Here is a 16796-nt window from a genome sequence, read left to right on the forward strand (position 1 = left end):
CATATATTTGATCTATTTCTCAGATATCTGTGCAATGTTATTACCACTGGTACGATGCTGTGGTGGTACCTGCTTATGAGGCTGGTAGCCCGAGTTATACTGATAGCTCTAAACCCTCCTCTGGCCGTGGAAAATGAAGTGTGTGGCTCCACTACCCAGCATCCAAATGCCAAATACAGCACATTAGTTGGCTGTTTGTGAACAACAAGATGATTAGCAATTTTTCTTTTTAAAGCTGGCAATATTTTAAAGCTCACTTGATACCGGATTTGCAGCAGCCTACCTTCTCAGGATGGTCTCACGCTTTCTGCCTAACTCAGATTGGAGTTATACTGTACACTGCACATCGCCACAAAGCCAACACAGTTGTGTATCAGCACAAAATGTGTGGTATAATTGTCTTTACAGCTCCTTCTGGAAGCATTAAATGTATGGTACAGTTGTCCTGACAACCCCTTCTGATAGCATTCAATACTTTTTTTTGAAAAGACAAGCTAATTTTATACACAATATTTAAAGCTATCACCTGAATTAGGAGCTCCTAGTGCTGCCACTGTTAACTGAATTAGTAAAACAAAAGCTCTAACTTTTATTTATATGATTTACTTGTAACCAAAACATTCCACGGACATTTTTGGAGGATCCGCATCTCTTCGGCCTGCAGGTAAAACAAGAGCCTGTCAACACGGGAATTAAATCGTGGACAATGCACAAGGCAGTATTACCAGCACAGATAGTTTTCCCCACAGCAATGATACGTGGCTGTTGTGGGCCCAGGTGAAGTGCCCACAGACTGCAGCACCTGAAGTATGGCCTTTCCCTCCCCATTACCCAATGATTTAGCTTTGCTTCACTGTTTTCTTACTCCTGTGTGATCACTGACATTTCCAATCTGTGCATTAACCTTGCTACGAAAATGCACAAAAAACAGATGCAACTGAACAGGAGTTTTAACAAAATTATGAGGCAAATAGCAAACAGATGGAAAGTTGAAACGCAACATCAAAATAACAAGAGGTCACATTTCAGTTCCTTGACCTTACCTACCCAAATCTTGGAAAAAGTCGATTTTTTTTTTGTGTGTTGGCTGCTATCCTATATGAGATTGTTCTGATAGAATCCAGATGAGATCATGCAGCTATGGTTTCACTGCAAAGCAACAAATCTCAGGTTCCACCAGCAAAGCTGAGGCTCCTTCACAGGCTGTCAGTGTGAGGAAACGGTCACTGAGGATGGAACAACCAGCTCAGATTTGACTTTCCCGATTATACTCTGACCATACCGCATCTGAACACTAGATTAAAATTGTTCACATTCTCCAAAAGTCCTGCGTACAAGGCTTTACAGCAGGAAATCGCGGCGAAAAATGTTAGTGCAAATCACCATAGCTATTTCCTCTCATTTTGCAAACCTATTGTCACTTTCTGCTTGAAAGAGAACTGCCACACGTGCACCAGGATGGTAATTAAATATTGCTTGGCGCATGAACTGACTCGAGAGCAGAGGTGAGTGGAAATGCTGAGGGAGCATTTCTAGTCATCATAATGAATTTGACCCTGAATTGAATATGTTCTTTCAGAGTAAAGGGGATTAAAATTTATGGAAAGTGGAGCTCTTACCATCTGGTCTGCACATTTTGCTCATTGTCTTACAATATCCATCACTGTACTTTTGTGAGATCGAGTTTTGGGGGGGGTGGGGCAGAAAAAAAATCAATGAAAAATATACATGATGCTCGGAAAGTAGCAAATTCCTCAGAGTTAATGTTCCAGTGGTCAATTAGAAAATTAATGCTCAATGGCTCAGTGTAGAAATCTATCTATTGAACTGTTTGAAAGCAGCAGTGAATAGTCTAATGGTAATCTAGTTTAATTAGTGATTCAGAGATTATCACATCAAGCCGGGTCCTCACTCAACAAGCCCAAACTGGCCCTGTCAGGATGTGTTTGTTACAGTGATTGCCTTAGACAATGCCGTGCACTGAAGGCAGCCTTTGCTTTGTTTCTTTCTAGATCCATCAGGACAGGCCTGAGCCTTCTGTGTGAGGAACTGAGGAACGAAGAGGAGCCCAAGAAGAAGAAGTGCAAACTTTCTGGGAGGGACGGCAAAGAACAGGAATATGGTGGCAATAAAACTGGGTCCGAGGTCAGTAAATGTTCCTTTATTGTGTTTCAAATAAAAGCGTGTCTAGTGTGCAGACTGGGCTCTTGTGGCAGCTCAGTTCATCAAGTCCTGTGTGGAGCTGAACCATGCTGACCAGACATGGTCCTCCAGCCTCACCCGCTAGTCCGTGCTGAGCTGGCTGATCTCCGCTGGTAACTGGTGACAGAGGTGCTGCAATGAGGCTCAGCACCCTCCGCTAGGGAGGGAGAAATCAGCCATCAAATCTGTCATGTATTCAACTGTCATTGTACCCTTAGCTGACCTAAGTTGTACACCTTGAGAACACTGACCACAGGGGGTGAACTTGTGGGAGACACTCCTAACCTGGACTTTCCGGTATAAAAGGGGAAGCTCCACCCACCATCTGTCTCTTGAGGTTTTGATAATAAAGGTAACTGGTCACATTGTGATCTTCTCTCGAGTATGGGCCTCGTGTGCATTTATACTGTATAGTAAGGACATATTATTGGCGACGGGAAACTGGGATTTAAACCACGCGAGCATGGCCACTAGCAGCACAGAAGAGAGGTACTGTGTTGGTGATGATTGGGACGACTTTATTGAGAGACTACAGCAAAGTTTTGTCACTAAGGAATGGTTGGGACAGGATTCGGCCGACAAATGCAGGGCTCATCTCCTGACGGTTTGTGGATCCAGAACGTACTCCCTGATGAAGGACCTTCTAGCGCTAGAGAAGCTGGCAGACAAGACGTTCGAAGAGCTCAGTAAGTTGATCGGGGAACACCTTAAACTGGCGAGCAGCATGCACATGGCGAGACACCGGTTTTACACGCACTGGCGGCGAGAAGGGCAATGCGTTCCTGACTTCACGGCAGATCTCCGGCGAATGGCAAGCCTATGTAAGTTCCCAGATGCATGCAGTACGGAGATGCTGCGAGACGTTTTTACTGAGGGCATCGGGCACGTTGGGGTTTTCAGGAAACTGATTGAGACCAAAGACTTGACCTTGGAAGCGGCGGCTCTGATAGCCCAGACAATTATCCCAGGGGACCAGAATGATTTATGGCAAAAATCTTGGCTCAAATGCGGCAAACAACCAGGGAGTCAACATTGTTAACGCGCACACGGTTCTCGAGGCAGACGAGGGCAATCGGACATGCCCCAGCATGCAGTCGAACCCAAAAGGGAAATTCAACAGAGACAATGGCTAGCTGAATGGCAATTCATGCCATCACAATGGACAATGCGGCCATCAACACCTGTTAATGGTGCGCTTAAGGACAGTTACAGAGACAATCAGAGACGATCGACTGGTAATGGATCTTTTGTTTCCAACAATGGGGCCTCGAGCTCATGCTGGAGGTGTGGAGGCAAACACCCAGCTAGAGCTTGCATGTATCAGCAATATACCTGCAGAAACTGCAACATCAGTGGTCACTTGGCGCGTATGTGCAGGAAGCCTGCAGCCAGGTTGATGTACGAGGAGGACGGGCCCGATGTAAGCCCTACGAGGCCAAATGAATACTGGGGGAAATCGCTGGAAACTGAAGTTCAGCGAGTTCATGTGGAGCACACACACAGTTCATATACCAGGACGCCACCGATAATGATGAAAGTGCTCCTCAATGGCATCCCAGTATTAATGGAGCTGGACACGGGGGTCAGCCAGTCCCTGATGAGTATCAAACAGTTTGAAAGATTGTGGGTGTCCAAGGCCAGGAGGCCAGAATTATTGCCGATTGACACAGCTACGAACATATACAAAGGAGATCATTTCGGTGTTGGGCAGCGCCACGGCAATCGTGACCCACAAAGATTCGGATAACAGGTTGTCACTCTGGATTGTCCCGAGGGACGGTCCTGCACTACTGGGGAGGAGTTGGCTTGCTGTCATGAACTGGAAATGGGGCGATGTCAATGCAATTTCTTCTGTGGAGCGAGTATCATGCTCACAGGTCCTGGACAAATTTGACTCATTATTTCAACCCGGCATCAGCACTTCCATGGGGGCCAAGGTAGTGATTCACATAAACCCAGACACCAGGCCAGTACACCACAAGGCCAGAGCAGTGCCGTACGTGATGCGGGAAAAGATAGAAGGCGAATTGGACCGCCTGCTGAGGGAAGGCATCATCTCGCCAGTCGAATTTAGTGACTGGGCGAGCCCGATCGTGCCGGTGCTCAAGGCGGATGGGTCGGTCAGGATATGTGGCGATTACAAGGCCACCATCAATCGGGTGTTACTCCAAGACCAGTACCTGTAACCGAGAGCGGAGGCTATCCGGTTGCTCTTTGCGACGCTATCCGGTGGCAAACTTTTTTCAAAATTGGACCTGACCTCAGCTTACATGACCCAGGAGTTGGTGAGTGAGTCGAAGAAGCTGACCACCATCACGATACACAAGGGATTGTTTGAGTATAACCGATGTCCGTTCGGGATTCGTTCGGACGCCGCGATCTTTCAGCGAAATATGGAAAGCCTCCTCAAGTCGATTCCAAGGACGGTGGTTTTTCAAGACGACATCCTCATCACTGTCACGATACTGAAGAACACCTCCACAATCTGGAGGAGGTGCTACGCAGACTGGACCGGGTAGGGCTGTGACTGAAAAAGGCGAAGTGCGTCTTCTTAGCTCCAGAGGTAGAATTCCTGGGAGGAGGGTAGCAGCAGACGGGATCAGACCACCTGCGTCCAAAACAGAAGCGATCCAGAGAGCACCCAGAGCCCGTAATACAACGGAGCTGCGTTCGTTCCTGGGGCTCCTGAACTATTTTGGCAACTTTCTTCCCAAATTGAGCACGCTGTTAGAGCCACTACACATGCTCCTACGCAAAGGTCACACTTGGGTCTGGGGGGACAGCCAGGAAAGGGCTTTTGATAGAGCACGCAATTTGTTATGCTCCAACAAACTGTTAACGTAAAATGATCCGTGTAAGAAACTAGTTTTAATGTGTGATGCGTCGTCCCACGGGGTCGGGCATGTGTTGCAGTAAGTGAATGCCAATGGTCAGTTACAGCCGGTAGCTTATGCCTCCAGAAGTCTGTCCCGGGCAGAAAGGGGCTATGGAATGGTAGAAAAGGAAGTGCTAGCATGTGTATATGCAGTAAAATAAAATGCACCAGGGTAGCTGTTTGGCAGGAAATTTGAGCTGGAGATAGATCACAAACCCCTTTTGGTCGACAACAAGGCCATAAATGTGAATGCATCGGCCCGCATACAGAGGTGGACACTTATGTTAGCCGCCTATAACTACACAATTCGGCACAGACCGGGCACTGAAAACTGCGCCGATGCACTCAGCAGGCTCCCACTAGCCACCACTAAGGGAGCAGTTGAGCATGATGCTGAGATGGTCATGGCTGTTGAAGTTTTCGAAAGCGAAGGCTCACCTGTGACAGCCCGTCAGATTAAAGTCTGGACAAATAAAGACCCGCTACTGTCTTTAGTTAAGAAATGTGTCCTGAATGGGGACTGGACAGCCACGTACGGGACATGCCCTGAGGAGTTTAAACCATTTCATAGGCGCAAGAATGAACTCTCGATTCAGGCTGATTGCCTACTGTGGGGAAACCGAATAGTCATGCCCCAGAAGGGCAGAGAGGTGTTTATCAGAGAACTTCACAATGAGCACCCAGGCAATGTCATGATAAAGGCAATTGCCAGGTCACATGTTTGGTGGCCAGGGATAGATGCAGACCTGGAACTTTGTGTTCGCAGGTGCAACACGTGCGTTCAGCTGGGCAACGCACCCAGGGAAGCCCCCCTTAGCCCCTGGTCCTGGCCCACCAAGCCATGGTCACGCATCCATGTGGACTACGCAGGTCCTTTCATGGGAAAAATGTTTTTGATTTTCGTAGACGCCGACTCCAAATAGATTGAGTGTGCCATTTTAAATTCAAGCACATCCTCTGCCACAGTAGAAAGTCTACGGGCAATGTTCGCCGCCCATGGTCTACCGGACATCTTGGTCAGCGACAATGGCCCCTGCTTCACAAGCACTGAATTCCAGGACTTCATGGCAGGCAATGGAATCAACCATGTCAGAACAGCACCGTTCAAGACGGCCTCAAACGGCCAGGCGGAGCGAGCAGTGTAGATAATCAAACAGGGGATGCTCAGAATCCAAGGGGGTTCCCTACAAAGCCGCTTATCACGCCTCCTGTTGGCCAATAGATCCCGACCACACTCGCTCACAGGAGTTCCACCCGCAGAGCTGCTAATGAAAAGGACACTCTGAACCAGGTTATCCCTTATACAACCTACTATGAAAGAAATTGTTGAGTGCAGGTGTCAATCACAATATGACTACCATGACAGGAATGCGAGGGCGCGATGTATTGATGTCAATGACCCTGTTTTTGTCCTTAATTACGCCGCAGGGCCCAAATGGCTTGTAGGCACTGTGATTGCCAAAGAGGGGAATAGGGTTTTGGTAGTTAAACTTACCACTGGACAAATCTGCCGCAAACACGTGGATCAAACTAAAAGGAGGTTCAGCAACCCCATAGAAGAACCAGAGGAAGAATACAACATAGAGTTTACTCCACCACAGGTGACCAAACACCGGAACCAAGTGGAGGAGAACCCAGTCACTGTGGGCAGTCCGGACAGGCCTGAGGCACCGCAAATAGCAGACACTCAGGCCAGCGCCCAACAACCGGAGCCCCAACTCAGGCGCTGTACAAGGGAGCGTAAACCACCAGAGAGACTTAACCTGTGATCCCAATAAGACTTTGGGGGGGAGGTGATGTCACGTATTCAACTGTCATTGTAACCATGTATAAGCTGACCTAAATTGTATACCTTGAGAACACTGATCACAGAGGGCGAACTTGTGGGAGACACTCCTAACCTGGACTTTCCGATATAAAAGGGGAAGCTCCACCCACCATCTGTCTCTTGAGGCCTTTGTAATAAAGGTAACTGGTCACAGAGTGACCTTCTCTTGAGTATGGGCCTTGTGTGATTTATACCGTACAGTAAGGACATATTAAAATCCACGCATGATCACTATCCCCCGATTCCTACTGGGAAGTACATGCATGTGGACATCAGGCCCCTGGATTGGGCTTGGCATTGATGGCTCCCCTCCGCCCCCCCCCCGTCAGCCACGATTGTCATATCTACCAATGGTCCCTGTCCAGGTGGATACATAGTCACTTGGGCAAGATACTGGAGGGTGGACAACACCTACATTACAACAGTGACTACACTTCAAAAGTACTTCATTGTCTGCAAAGCGCTTTGAGATGCCTGGAGGTCATGAAAGGCACTTTAAAAATGCAAGTCTTTCTTTCAAGAGGAAGAGCTTTGTGGGGAAGAGGGGAGGATATTGAGCAAATCTATGTTACTGCAACAATAAATCCTTCTTTTGAGATTTTAAGAAAACGTATGATACCAAGGCTGGGATCTCTTTTAAAAGTTAAAGCAATAATGTTTGCTGACAAAGCTTGATGCAGTTTACTGTGTATTTAGTTTTTATTTCATGAATGAAGCCGCAGATTTAAAGACATCGTTTACCAAAAATGAGCGCTGCAAGCCACACTGAGCAGAGTGCATGTGATCAGGTTGACGGGCAGGATACGCTGCCACTGGATTAAATGTAAACCGACAAATGCCTGTTGAGGCAACAGCGCAGTGCAGCGAGCGAGAATGCATTGGGTGTGGGACAGGATGCAGGATGGCGGGGCGGGGGGCAGAACAATGACGGTTTGGGAGTCCATTTCAGTCTTATCGATTTAACTGAAAACAAGTTTTGAAAGACCAGACCCAAAATTTTAAAAAGTAAAAAAAAAAATCTCCCGTTGTTCATTCAGGAATATATAATCACAAGTCACCGAAAAATTCCCAGACTGTGCTATACCATTTATATCGCTCCTCAAGTTGACGTCTGATGATCAATTCCATTATTTTATAGGGTATTGAAGTACAACTAATCAATAAATGAATGACAGGTGTCTGTTTTGCCACCTTTTTTTTTTAAAGTGGGCACCTTGTTAGCCTGTTTCCAAATACACTGGTCCCTCCCCAGTGTCTAGTAATTTCATTATAATCATCATAAATGCCTCACAAATCTCTTCCCTCGTCTCTCTCTGTACTCAAGGATGGATACCACCTGTCTCTGGGGATTTGTTTCTTTTGAGTGCATTTAGTCTGTCTTATGACTTCCATCTCACATATATCAGAAAGTTAGCATGAACATATAAAATTAACAGGCAGGGAAAGACCAGCTGGACCATCAAGCCTGCCCCACATATGATGGCTGGAGCATCAACAACAACTTGTATTTATATAGCACCTTTAACGTAGTAAAACGTCCCAAGGTGCTTCACAGGAGTGTTATGAGACAAAACAAATAAATTTGACACCGAGCCTCACAAGATGAAATTAGGGCAAATGACCAAAAGCTTGGTCAAAGAGGTAGGTTTTAAGGAGCGTCTTAAAGGGGAATAAGGCGGAAAAGTTTAGGGAGGGAGCTCCAGAGCTTGGGGCCCAGGCAGCTGAAGGCACGGCCACCAATGGTTGAGCAGTTATAATCAGGGATGCTCAAGAGGGTAGAATTTGAGGAGCGCAGATATCTTGTGAGGGGGGGAAGGGGGGTTTGTGAGGCTGAAGGAGATTATAGTGAAGGGGCTATCATGACTAAACAGTTCTTCCCTCCACCCCACCTGCTTCTCTCCTCCCTCCAGCCATGTAATCTCTGAGGAGAGGCAAAAAAAAGAGAGATTAATTCTGCTTTGGTCACCTTTGCTTGTAGAGGGCATGTTGCTCATGTCTCCCCTCGTGAATACTTGTTCCTGCCTCATGTTCCTCTTTTTTCAGCACAGACAGCGGGGAGGAATGTGCACAAGCCATTCTCATCCTGTATTCTACATATTAAAACACTTGTATTTTCTTCAGGAAATAGCTCAGACGCCTCACGGACTTTGGGTCCATCAGGGAATGATATCATGGGTCAGCAGCCCAGTGGAGCAATCCATTTGACAGCAGGGGGGCAGACAGCATAAAATGGGGGAGTATCATTTAACAGATAGATTCAAACTGTTGAACATTACGGTTTTAAGTAGAAACAGGGTAGCTTTCAGTAGTATTGTTGTCAAATTGGAATATGAGATAGACACTGGCGGTGCGGTAATGAAATGGTTCTCAAAATAAACACTGGCAGTATACATCAATATAAATAAATGACTGCATTTTTTAATCTTGCATATAATTTGGGTTTCTTTTAGATTAAATCAAGAACAAAAAAGGACACCCCTCAAACCAACCTCACGTCTAAGTTGGGAAAGTACAGCACGGGACCAAAGCAGAAGGTACTGGGTAAAGCTGCAAATAAGTCGCACACGGCAGCCATCCTGAAATCCGCCAACACCAGCCACTTCAGGGGGAAAACATCAGCCCTGCCTGGCAAGATTCAGAAACAATTGGCAAAAGTAAAGACTTCCTCAATACCACACAGCCAAGATAGAACAAAGCATATGACAGCAACTTCGGAAATGGGTAAGTGCGCTGTTAGCGGATCTGGAGCTCGGTCAGGAGTTTCACAAAATAATAACGTACACGAGGACGTAAAACCACATGCACTCGCTTCATGATTTGAAAAATAAACTGGTAATCTGAAACAGATACACTAAAGGCTAGAAATACACTGCAGGTTAGTCAACACCTGAGAGCACAGACTAGTTAATAATTACAAGTGTAACCCTTCATCAGGACTGGAGGAATGAACAGCATTTATATCGAAACAGAACCAAGGGAAGAGGTGCAAATAAGCACACACTTCCTCATTTGTATAAATTTAAAAAAAATTAAGCTAAACTTATTAGGATAAGTTCTCTTCCTCTCCCCGCCCCCATACATCACTACAAGTGCCAAAGAGTGCCGTGCTTAGCACATGTGTAACAAATAATTGTTCATGAGTGCCAATATTGTGTCCTGATTGGTGCTTTCAAATTATTCTAACCACAGACGACTCACATAGGCTTTGCCCCACATCCACATGTTTGGAGAATTGTATGACTTTGAAATGCTTGTTCCAGAACAAACTTACAGATGACAGAAGCTTAATTTTAAATCCAGGTCATTTTGTACACACAATCCTTTTTTAGATGCTGAAGAACTTATAGACTACCTGTAATTGCTCGTGAGAAACATGGAAAAATGAGGCGATTTTACAAGAATGTTCCTGCCGTACACCTCCGACATAGACTGATAGCTGACTTAGAGATCAGTTTCGTAAGGTGCACATTTGTAAAATATTCAGTTTAACTAGTCAGTCTCCTGTGGCTTAGCATATGGGGAGTCAAGCAGTCTTCTGGTGAAATAGAGGGCAGGGGTAATTAGACCAGAGCATGCTGAAGTAATTCTGTTCCCATTTTTAAAAATCATACATCGTGCCCCTAATTTTATAAATAATGCTTTGATTTTGTGTTATTATTGATAGTGGCTTAGAAAAATTTACAGACTCATAGAGAAGTAGAGTCGGCTGGAACAAAGGAGTACTCTGCAGTACAGGCTGGGGAGAGAGAGAGAGAGAGAGAGACGCGAATCTAAGACACAACGGGCTAGAATTTCAGTTGTCGACGAAAATGGTAGTTTTACGCCAAAATTACCGGTTTCGCTGCGCTACCGTTTTTAGGCCTAAATTTCGGTCTTTATGTCATGCATCGGTAAAATCGGCATTGCACGAGGATTCACGGCGCAAACCACGAGTTTCAGCAACTTTAGTCCGAGGCCGGTAACGCTGCAAGAGAGGCCTTGGGCTGGACACACACACACACACAAAAAAAAAACACATTCACAAAAGCCTTACCTACTAAATCGCTGAAAAATAATTTTAAAAATAAAAACTGTAACTTACCTTTTTTGCAGATCTTCATACTTACCGCTGCTGGCAGGGCTGCACAACAGGTTTGACCCTGTCGGTATTCTGGGCGTGGCGGAGAGTGCCGAAAGTATGACGGTAACGCAATCCGCAGCGTTTCATGTCGGCCCTCCTCTCCCTGGCGGTACGTGGAAGTGCTGCAGCAAAAAGGTGCCCGACGATCCTGCCGACCGGGTTTTCGCCACGGACGGTCAAATCGTGGCAAAACCCCGGTCGCAAAGTCGCCGAAAACCTGGCCCAACGAGTGGGAGGCCATAACTACAGTGTGACAGGATTACATAGGCAGTTTCCATTCTGAATATGGACACAAAAGTCAGACAAAAACACGACAACAGGAAGTAGAGTTTTGTAGACAGGAGGTGCATGTAGGCGCTAGCTTTTTAATATTTTATTGGAATAATAATTGAAGATTCCAACTTTGTTTTAAATTGCAGCCTTGAAAATGGAATCAGGAGAAGAAGATGGTTTATCGAGTAGTAAAGCTACTTTTGCAAAAAACAAAGTGGCTCAGAAGGCGAACTCTGTCATTAAAAAGAAGCCTGGTATTCAACAAAAGAGGAGGGCTGTTGGGGTCAAAGTGCAGAAAACCAGCAGCAAGAAGCAGAAGCAGGAAGTTCAGGCCACGGTGAATGAAAAGGAATGGATGTCCACAGAGAGTGATGGTTTCTCTTCAGATGCTGGTATGCCACTTCCGGGTACAATGGCTCATAGAATCACTCAGCAATTACATGGAAAGATGCCATGCAGCACAACCAATCTGGTGTTGGTACCTATCCTCTACACAAGCAATAGTCCTAATCCCATATGCCCACCTTGTTCGCATATTTCCTTACCCCCCCTTCGTTCAACCACCCATGTCGATATGGTCTCGGCTTAAGTCATTAATTCTGGAAGTGCATTGCACAGCCTCACACCCCTCTGTGTAAATGCTTTCCACCCTAAATCTCGTATCTTATTTTATGTCCCTGGACAATGCCAGCTGTGGCTCAGTGGGTAGCACACTCGCCTCTGAGTCAGAAGGTTTGTGGGTTCAGGTCCCACTCCAGTTATCCCCGGTGTCCTTGGCCAATATTTATCTCTCAATCAGCATAACAAAAAACAGATTATCTGGTCATCGTCACGTTGCTGTTTGTGGGAGCTTGCTGTGTGCAAATTGGCTGCTGCGTTTCCTACGTTACAACAGTGATTACATTCCAAAGTACTTCATTGGCTGTAAAGTGCCTTGAGACATCCGATGGTCATGAAAGGCGCTATATAAATCCAAATCTTTTTCTTTTTATCTCTTTGTGAGCGGTCTGTTCCTATTTACAAGGCCCCATCCCTTTCAGAGTGTTAAACCCCTCTATCAAATCGCCCCATAATCTCTCCTGTTCCAATGAAAACAGACCCCAAATTTTCAAGACTTTTCTCCTGTTCAAAAAATGTGCTTTTGAAATTAAAAAAGGCCTTTCCAGAACTGTACCAATTCGACATAGATGGATTAATATAGGTCCCTAACACAGTGCCTCAGTGGCGCAAAACTGATTGATCAATATTTTTAGGATACTGACATTGCTGGATGTGCATGAATTTATAATTCTTCATAAGGTGGGTTGCAGATATCAGCATTGCTCTAACAAGGGATTGCTGACAAAAGGTGAGGTGCCTCAACACAGTGAGAGAAACTATTTAAAGGGCGAGTTCATCTGGCCTCTGTCACGTTATTGCTGGGGTACTTGGCAATAGTGGCAGAGACCTGGAAGCTGACTGACTGGCTATTATCTTTAAGGCCAGGAAATTAGAATTACAGGTTTCTCATCAACGAAAACCCATTGTAACTGGAATTCTAGCCTTGCTTCCCAAATGGTAAATATAGGCCTAAAAATCCGCCTCCTTTGCGCCTTCCGATAGCGCCTCCGTGGGGAGCGCTAACGGGACGCTGCCGGCTTTGCGACCGGGTGCGGCGAGAGTACCAACGGCTGTGAAATTCCCGTGGAGGTTTGTGGCGGTGGTAAACCCTAGCGCCACGATGTCCGGAGATCGTGACGTCATCGTGTTGCGTGGCGCCCCAGACCCAAAGTTCTGTTCCGCGTATCCCAGGCAACCCAAAAGTGCAAGAGACAGCACAGTTACCTCTACAGTGAGGACTGCATTAGTCAACAGGAGAACCACTGCAAAATGAGACCATCCATTTTGGAGATGGGAACAACTGACATCTTTAAATTGTGCATCTCGTTGACAGTTTGCGACGTGATGTGCAAAGTTCTGGAACCCAGATTGGCTGAAGTATAATGCAGGGTGATGAATCTTTGCCCACCTGTTTGACTTCACATTGGCCCATTGTCAGAACAAACACTGCTGTGCTAAAACCGGCTTAAACGCAGTATTTTGTCCAAATGCTCAAAAGTATTAAGGAATAACCGAGTGGCCACCTGCATAAACCCGTTGGCTAACTTGTTTTTTTTTTCCCATCTGTCTCTGGTCCAGATATGAGTGAGGATGACAACGACTACAATAGTGCTGATGGCAGTGATGGCATCACTGAACTGCCAATCAAAGACCCCAACCTGGGGCTCCGCACAGAATACTCGACGACACTCGCTGCAACTGAGATTGGCCCGTCGCCTTCCTCTGTTGTGAAGCTGGAAGCCAATCAGAAAGCAAAGAAAAAAAAGGAAAGACAAGGCCTTCTGGGTAAGTAACCACGGATGCGTGACCTCGCCTGACCATTACGGGTTGGGTAACACAAGTGGTGACGATTCAAAGCAGGAGAAGTAAGCACATTAAAGGATGCCCTTGGGTCTGACTCTACATTTTCTGTCACTTACACAATCGGACATTACTTCTAAAGTAAATTATAATACAGCCATGTGCTGTAGGCACCATTGAGTGTTGTTCTGGGTCAGTAGAGAGAGAAACACTGAGGTCAGTGAGATTATTCATTTCCCTCCCCTCCCCCTTCCTCAAATGTTACTTTGTATTATTAGAAGGATGAGTTCCCTGTTTTTCTCCCCCTGCCCCACCCAACGTAAAAACCTAAAGCTGAGTGAAAGATTACCTGCAAAATGCAGTCTCTCACTGGCCATGATATTTGGCTGCAACATTAATCTGTGCTTCTGTTGCTGTTCATGACTGGGAGAGTGGGTGAGCTGAAATGGCAATAACTTATAAAGTAAATCACTTTGGTGACCGTGTGATCAATAACACTTGGATTTTGATCATTTTATTTGTTGGGGATATTGTGGGGGGGGCGGGGGGGAGGGAACAGGTTGTATTGATGCACCCTTTATCTCCCTGAGAGGGGAGGCACAGAGCTCACTCCTGGCTTGTAACCACAGGCATCAGGAACCGCCCAGACACTCGATAGACAAGTCATTGCCGACCAACCCAGGTCAGCACAATCTCAAAACTGAGTGGAGTGCAGACTTTGACTTTTAAAAGCTTAGCTGATGTTAAGTCTCTCCTCTTAAAAATGTTCTTCTCACAGGCCATTCAAACAAGTATTGCGTCGACCCAAGAATGAGAGCCAACTGTCAAACACACGCATAAAAGTTCCAAACAAAAGCCTCATAAACGTACCTTGCAATAAAATTGTTAATGGAGACCACCTGTCACATGTAACCACAACGACATATTTCCAAACCCAGTGATATTATTAGATAAAAAGCACATCCATAGGAAACTTGCATGATCAGCACGTGGCTTAGGACTGCTTCCAAATGGCTATTGCAAAGTTTGCCAAGCTGCTGCTGCTGGTAAACAATGGTAGAGGGATTTAGTTTGCTCAAATCTCATTTTACTTCACAGCTGTGCAGAGGGACCACCTACAAGTAAGGGCTAATTCTGGAGTCGCCTTGAATGGTCACTGCCGACTGTATGAAGACAATAGCCCCTCGTGATACAAACCACCTCAGGGAAGCTCGCAATGTTGGGATAAATACCTCCAATGATCTAACTACCTCAAACCTCGAGTCTCTACTGTACCGCCTTTGTTAAGTGTCTGGTGATTCTCCAACACATTTGTTCTCCCAGGAGCCGAAATGGATTAAAGACCACAGGAGACATTCCTTGTGTTGATGAATGGGGAGGGCTGGATTCGGATGAGGGGAATGGGCAAGGTTCTGCTGTACTTCCTGGATTGGCCAGTCCGTGAATTGTAAATTCCTCTTCTTGTGTTTCCAGGAACGCTTGGATTTTCCAGCACAGATGGAGACGTGAAGATTAAGAAACGCCCTGCCAAGCATGGCCTGGAATCTAGCAGTGCAGTGAAAAAGATTGAGAAGCTCCCAGCAATTAAGAAAAAAGGACTGAAAGCAGGAGAAAAGACTAAAAAGCTGAAGAACACCAAGGGGGGAGCAGGGGTGACAATTTGGCGGCGTTTTGAGTCTGATCTGCGGCCCCTCCTGCATGGTGAGAGATTATTTCCCAGTGATTCTTCTGTACCTGCAAAAATGGCATCTAGAAGTCAGGCCAAGAAAGGCTCGGCTAACAGGTGTAAAAATGTCACCAGAACAAGCGAAGTACTGCAGGCTACTTTCAAGGTAGGTTTAGAATAAGCAATGCAGGGGGTACTTCAAATCCAAACTAAATGTTCTACATGGTTCTCTGACTGTTGTGCATTAGCCAGCATTCTGTGACTTCAGGCATTTTGCTGATCAGTTGTTTAACCTTAAAGGTTTCTGTAATTCTCCGTTTTATTTCAAAGCGGCACTCTCCTCTAACCAGTTCCATTATCACTACTTGGTTTTACTCTATCCCTGTACAAAATATATTTTTTTAAAAGGCCCCTATAATATTTCCACTTTCAGTCTCTACCACTTTGCTGCCCTTGTTCAGCCGACAGACTGGAACAGTATTAACTAGTCACGTCTGCAGCTGCCGTCATTGTTTCTTCATGGCAGATGACAGGAAACCACTTTGCAAAGCATTATGGGTTTCCTTGAGGATTGATTCTTTCCTGAGGCACCATGCGATGTCACCACAAGCCCCTCAATCACTGACCAGCAACACTCATCCATCGAGAGTTACCAAATCTGAAAGTTAGTTAATGTGCCACTAAAAATCCAACTTAGAATTGTATTTTTTTTTACCTTAGCCCTGAATTCCCTCCCATCCCCCCACTTTAAGTCCTATGTCATGAGTGACAGTCGCAGGACAGATTTTCCTCTGAATTTTCCTGACTCCCACTGTTCAAGCAGCAGTCCTCAATTCTGTGTTTCGCTGTGATAGCTCAGCCATGACCGGAGGCTAGCAGTGCAGGGACTCTCTGGCCTGATGCCAAGGCCTGCTACTGTGCGATAGTGTATTACTACAGCAGTCTTCTGTGCTTATAGGATTGCCAGAATTTTAAAGCTAAACTGCCTGCAATTCAACAAAAAAAATAGCATTTTAAAAGTTTCACCAAATGTTTTGCAAACAATTGCCCATCTGCATGCTGTCGATATATAAGGGCTGATTTCAACCTGGGGCAGGAATCGGTGCTGCGAGGGCTGAAGCAGGCAATGAGGCCCCCTCCCCACTCCTCACTTCTGGGACTTATTGACACCAGCCGAAGCCGGTGGGAATGACATCACCATTGGCAGGTAGGCGGGATCAAAATGGGGGGGTGGGTTCAGGCCGTTGCCCAGGACCTATGGAAACGATGCCCGGCAAGGCAAGCAGTGATTGGTGGGGGGGGGGGAGACAAATCTGCGATCGGGTGGATGGATTCAATTCCGGGGTAGAGAAGACCCAAGGTATACTTGTGGGGCCAGGAGGAGCATTCCTGTTGCTTCTGGCACACTAGGAAACTTTCAAAATCAAAATCA

At 46.0% G+C, this 16796-nt stretch overlaps 1 protein-coding gene across 2 annotated transcripts in view; it reads left to right on the top strand.

Moving 5' to 3' along the window:
* The window catches only part of bahcc1b (BAH domain and coiled-coil containing 1b), a 226510-nt gene that overhangs the window by 171748 nt on the left and 37966 nt on the right, over window positions 1–16796 (top strand). For both annotated transcript variants that reach the window (XM_070857695.1, XM_070857696.1), the window contains 5 exons: window positions 2013–2145; window positions 9356–9626; window positions 11445–11690; window positions 13477–13683; window positions 15172–15530. In XM_070857695.1, coding sequence (XP_070713796.1) covers window positions 2013–2145; window positions 9356–9626; window positions 11445–11690; window positions 13477–13683; window positions 15172–15530 — 1216 coding nt within the window. The remainder of the gene's footprint in view (window positions 1–2012; window positions 2146–9355; window positions 9627–11444; window positions 11691–13476; window positions 13684–15171; window positions 15531–16796) is intronic.

Source organism: Pristiophorus japonicus, chromosome 16 (assembly GCF_044704955.1).
Source record: "Pristiophorus japonicus isolate sPriJap1 chromosome 16, sPriJap1.hap1, whole genome shotgun sequence".
Lineage (NCBI taxonomy): Eukaryota > Metazoa > Chordata > Chondrichthyes > Pristiophoridae > Pristiophorus > Pristiophorus japonicus.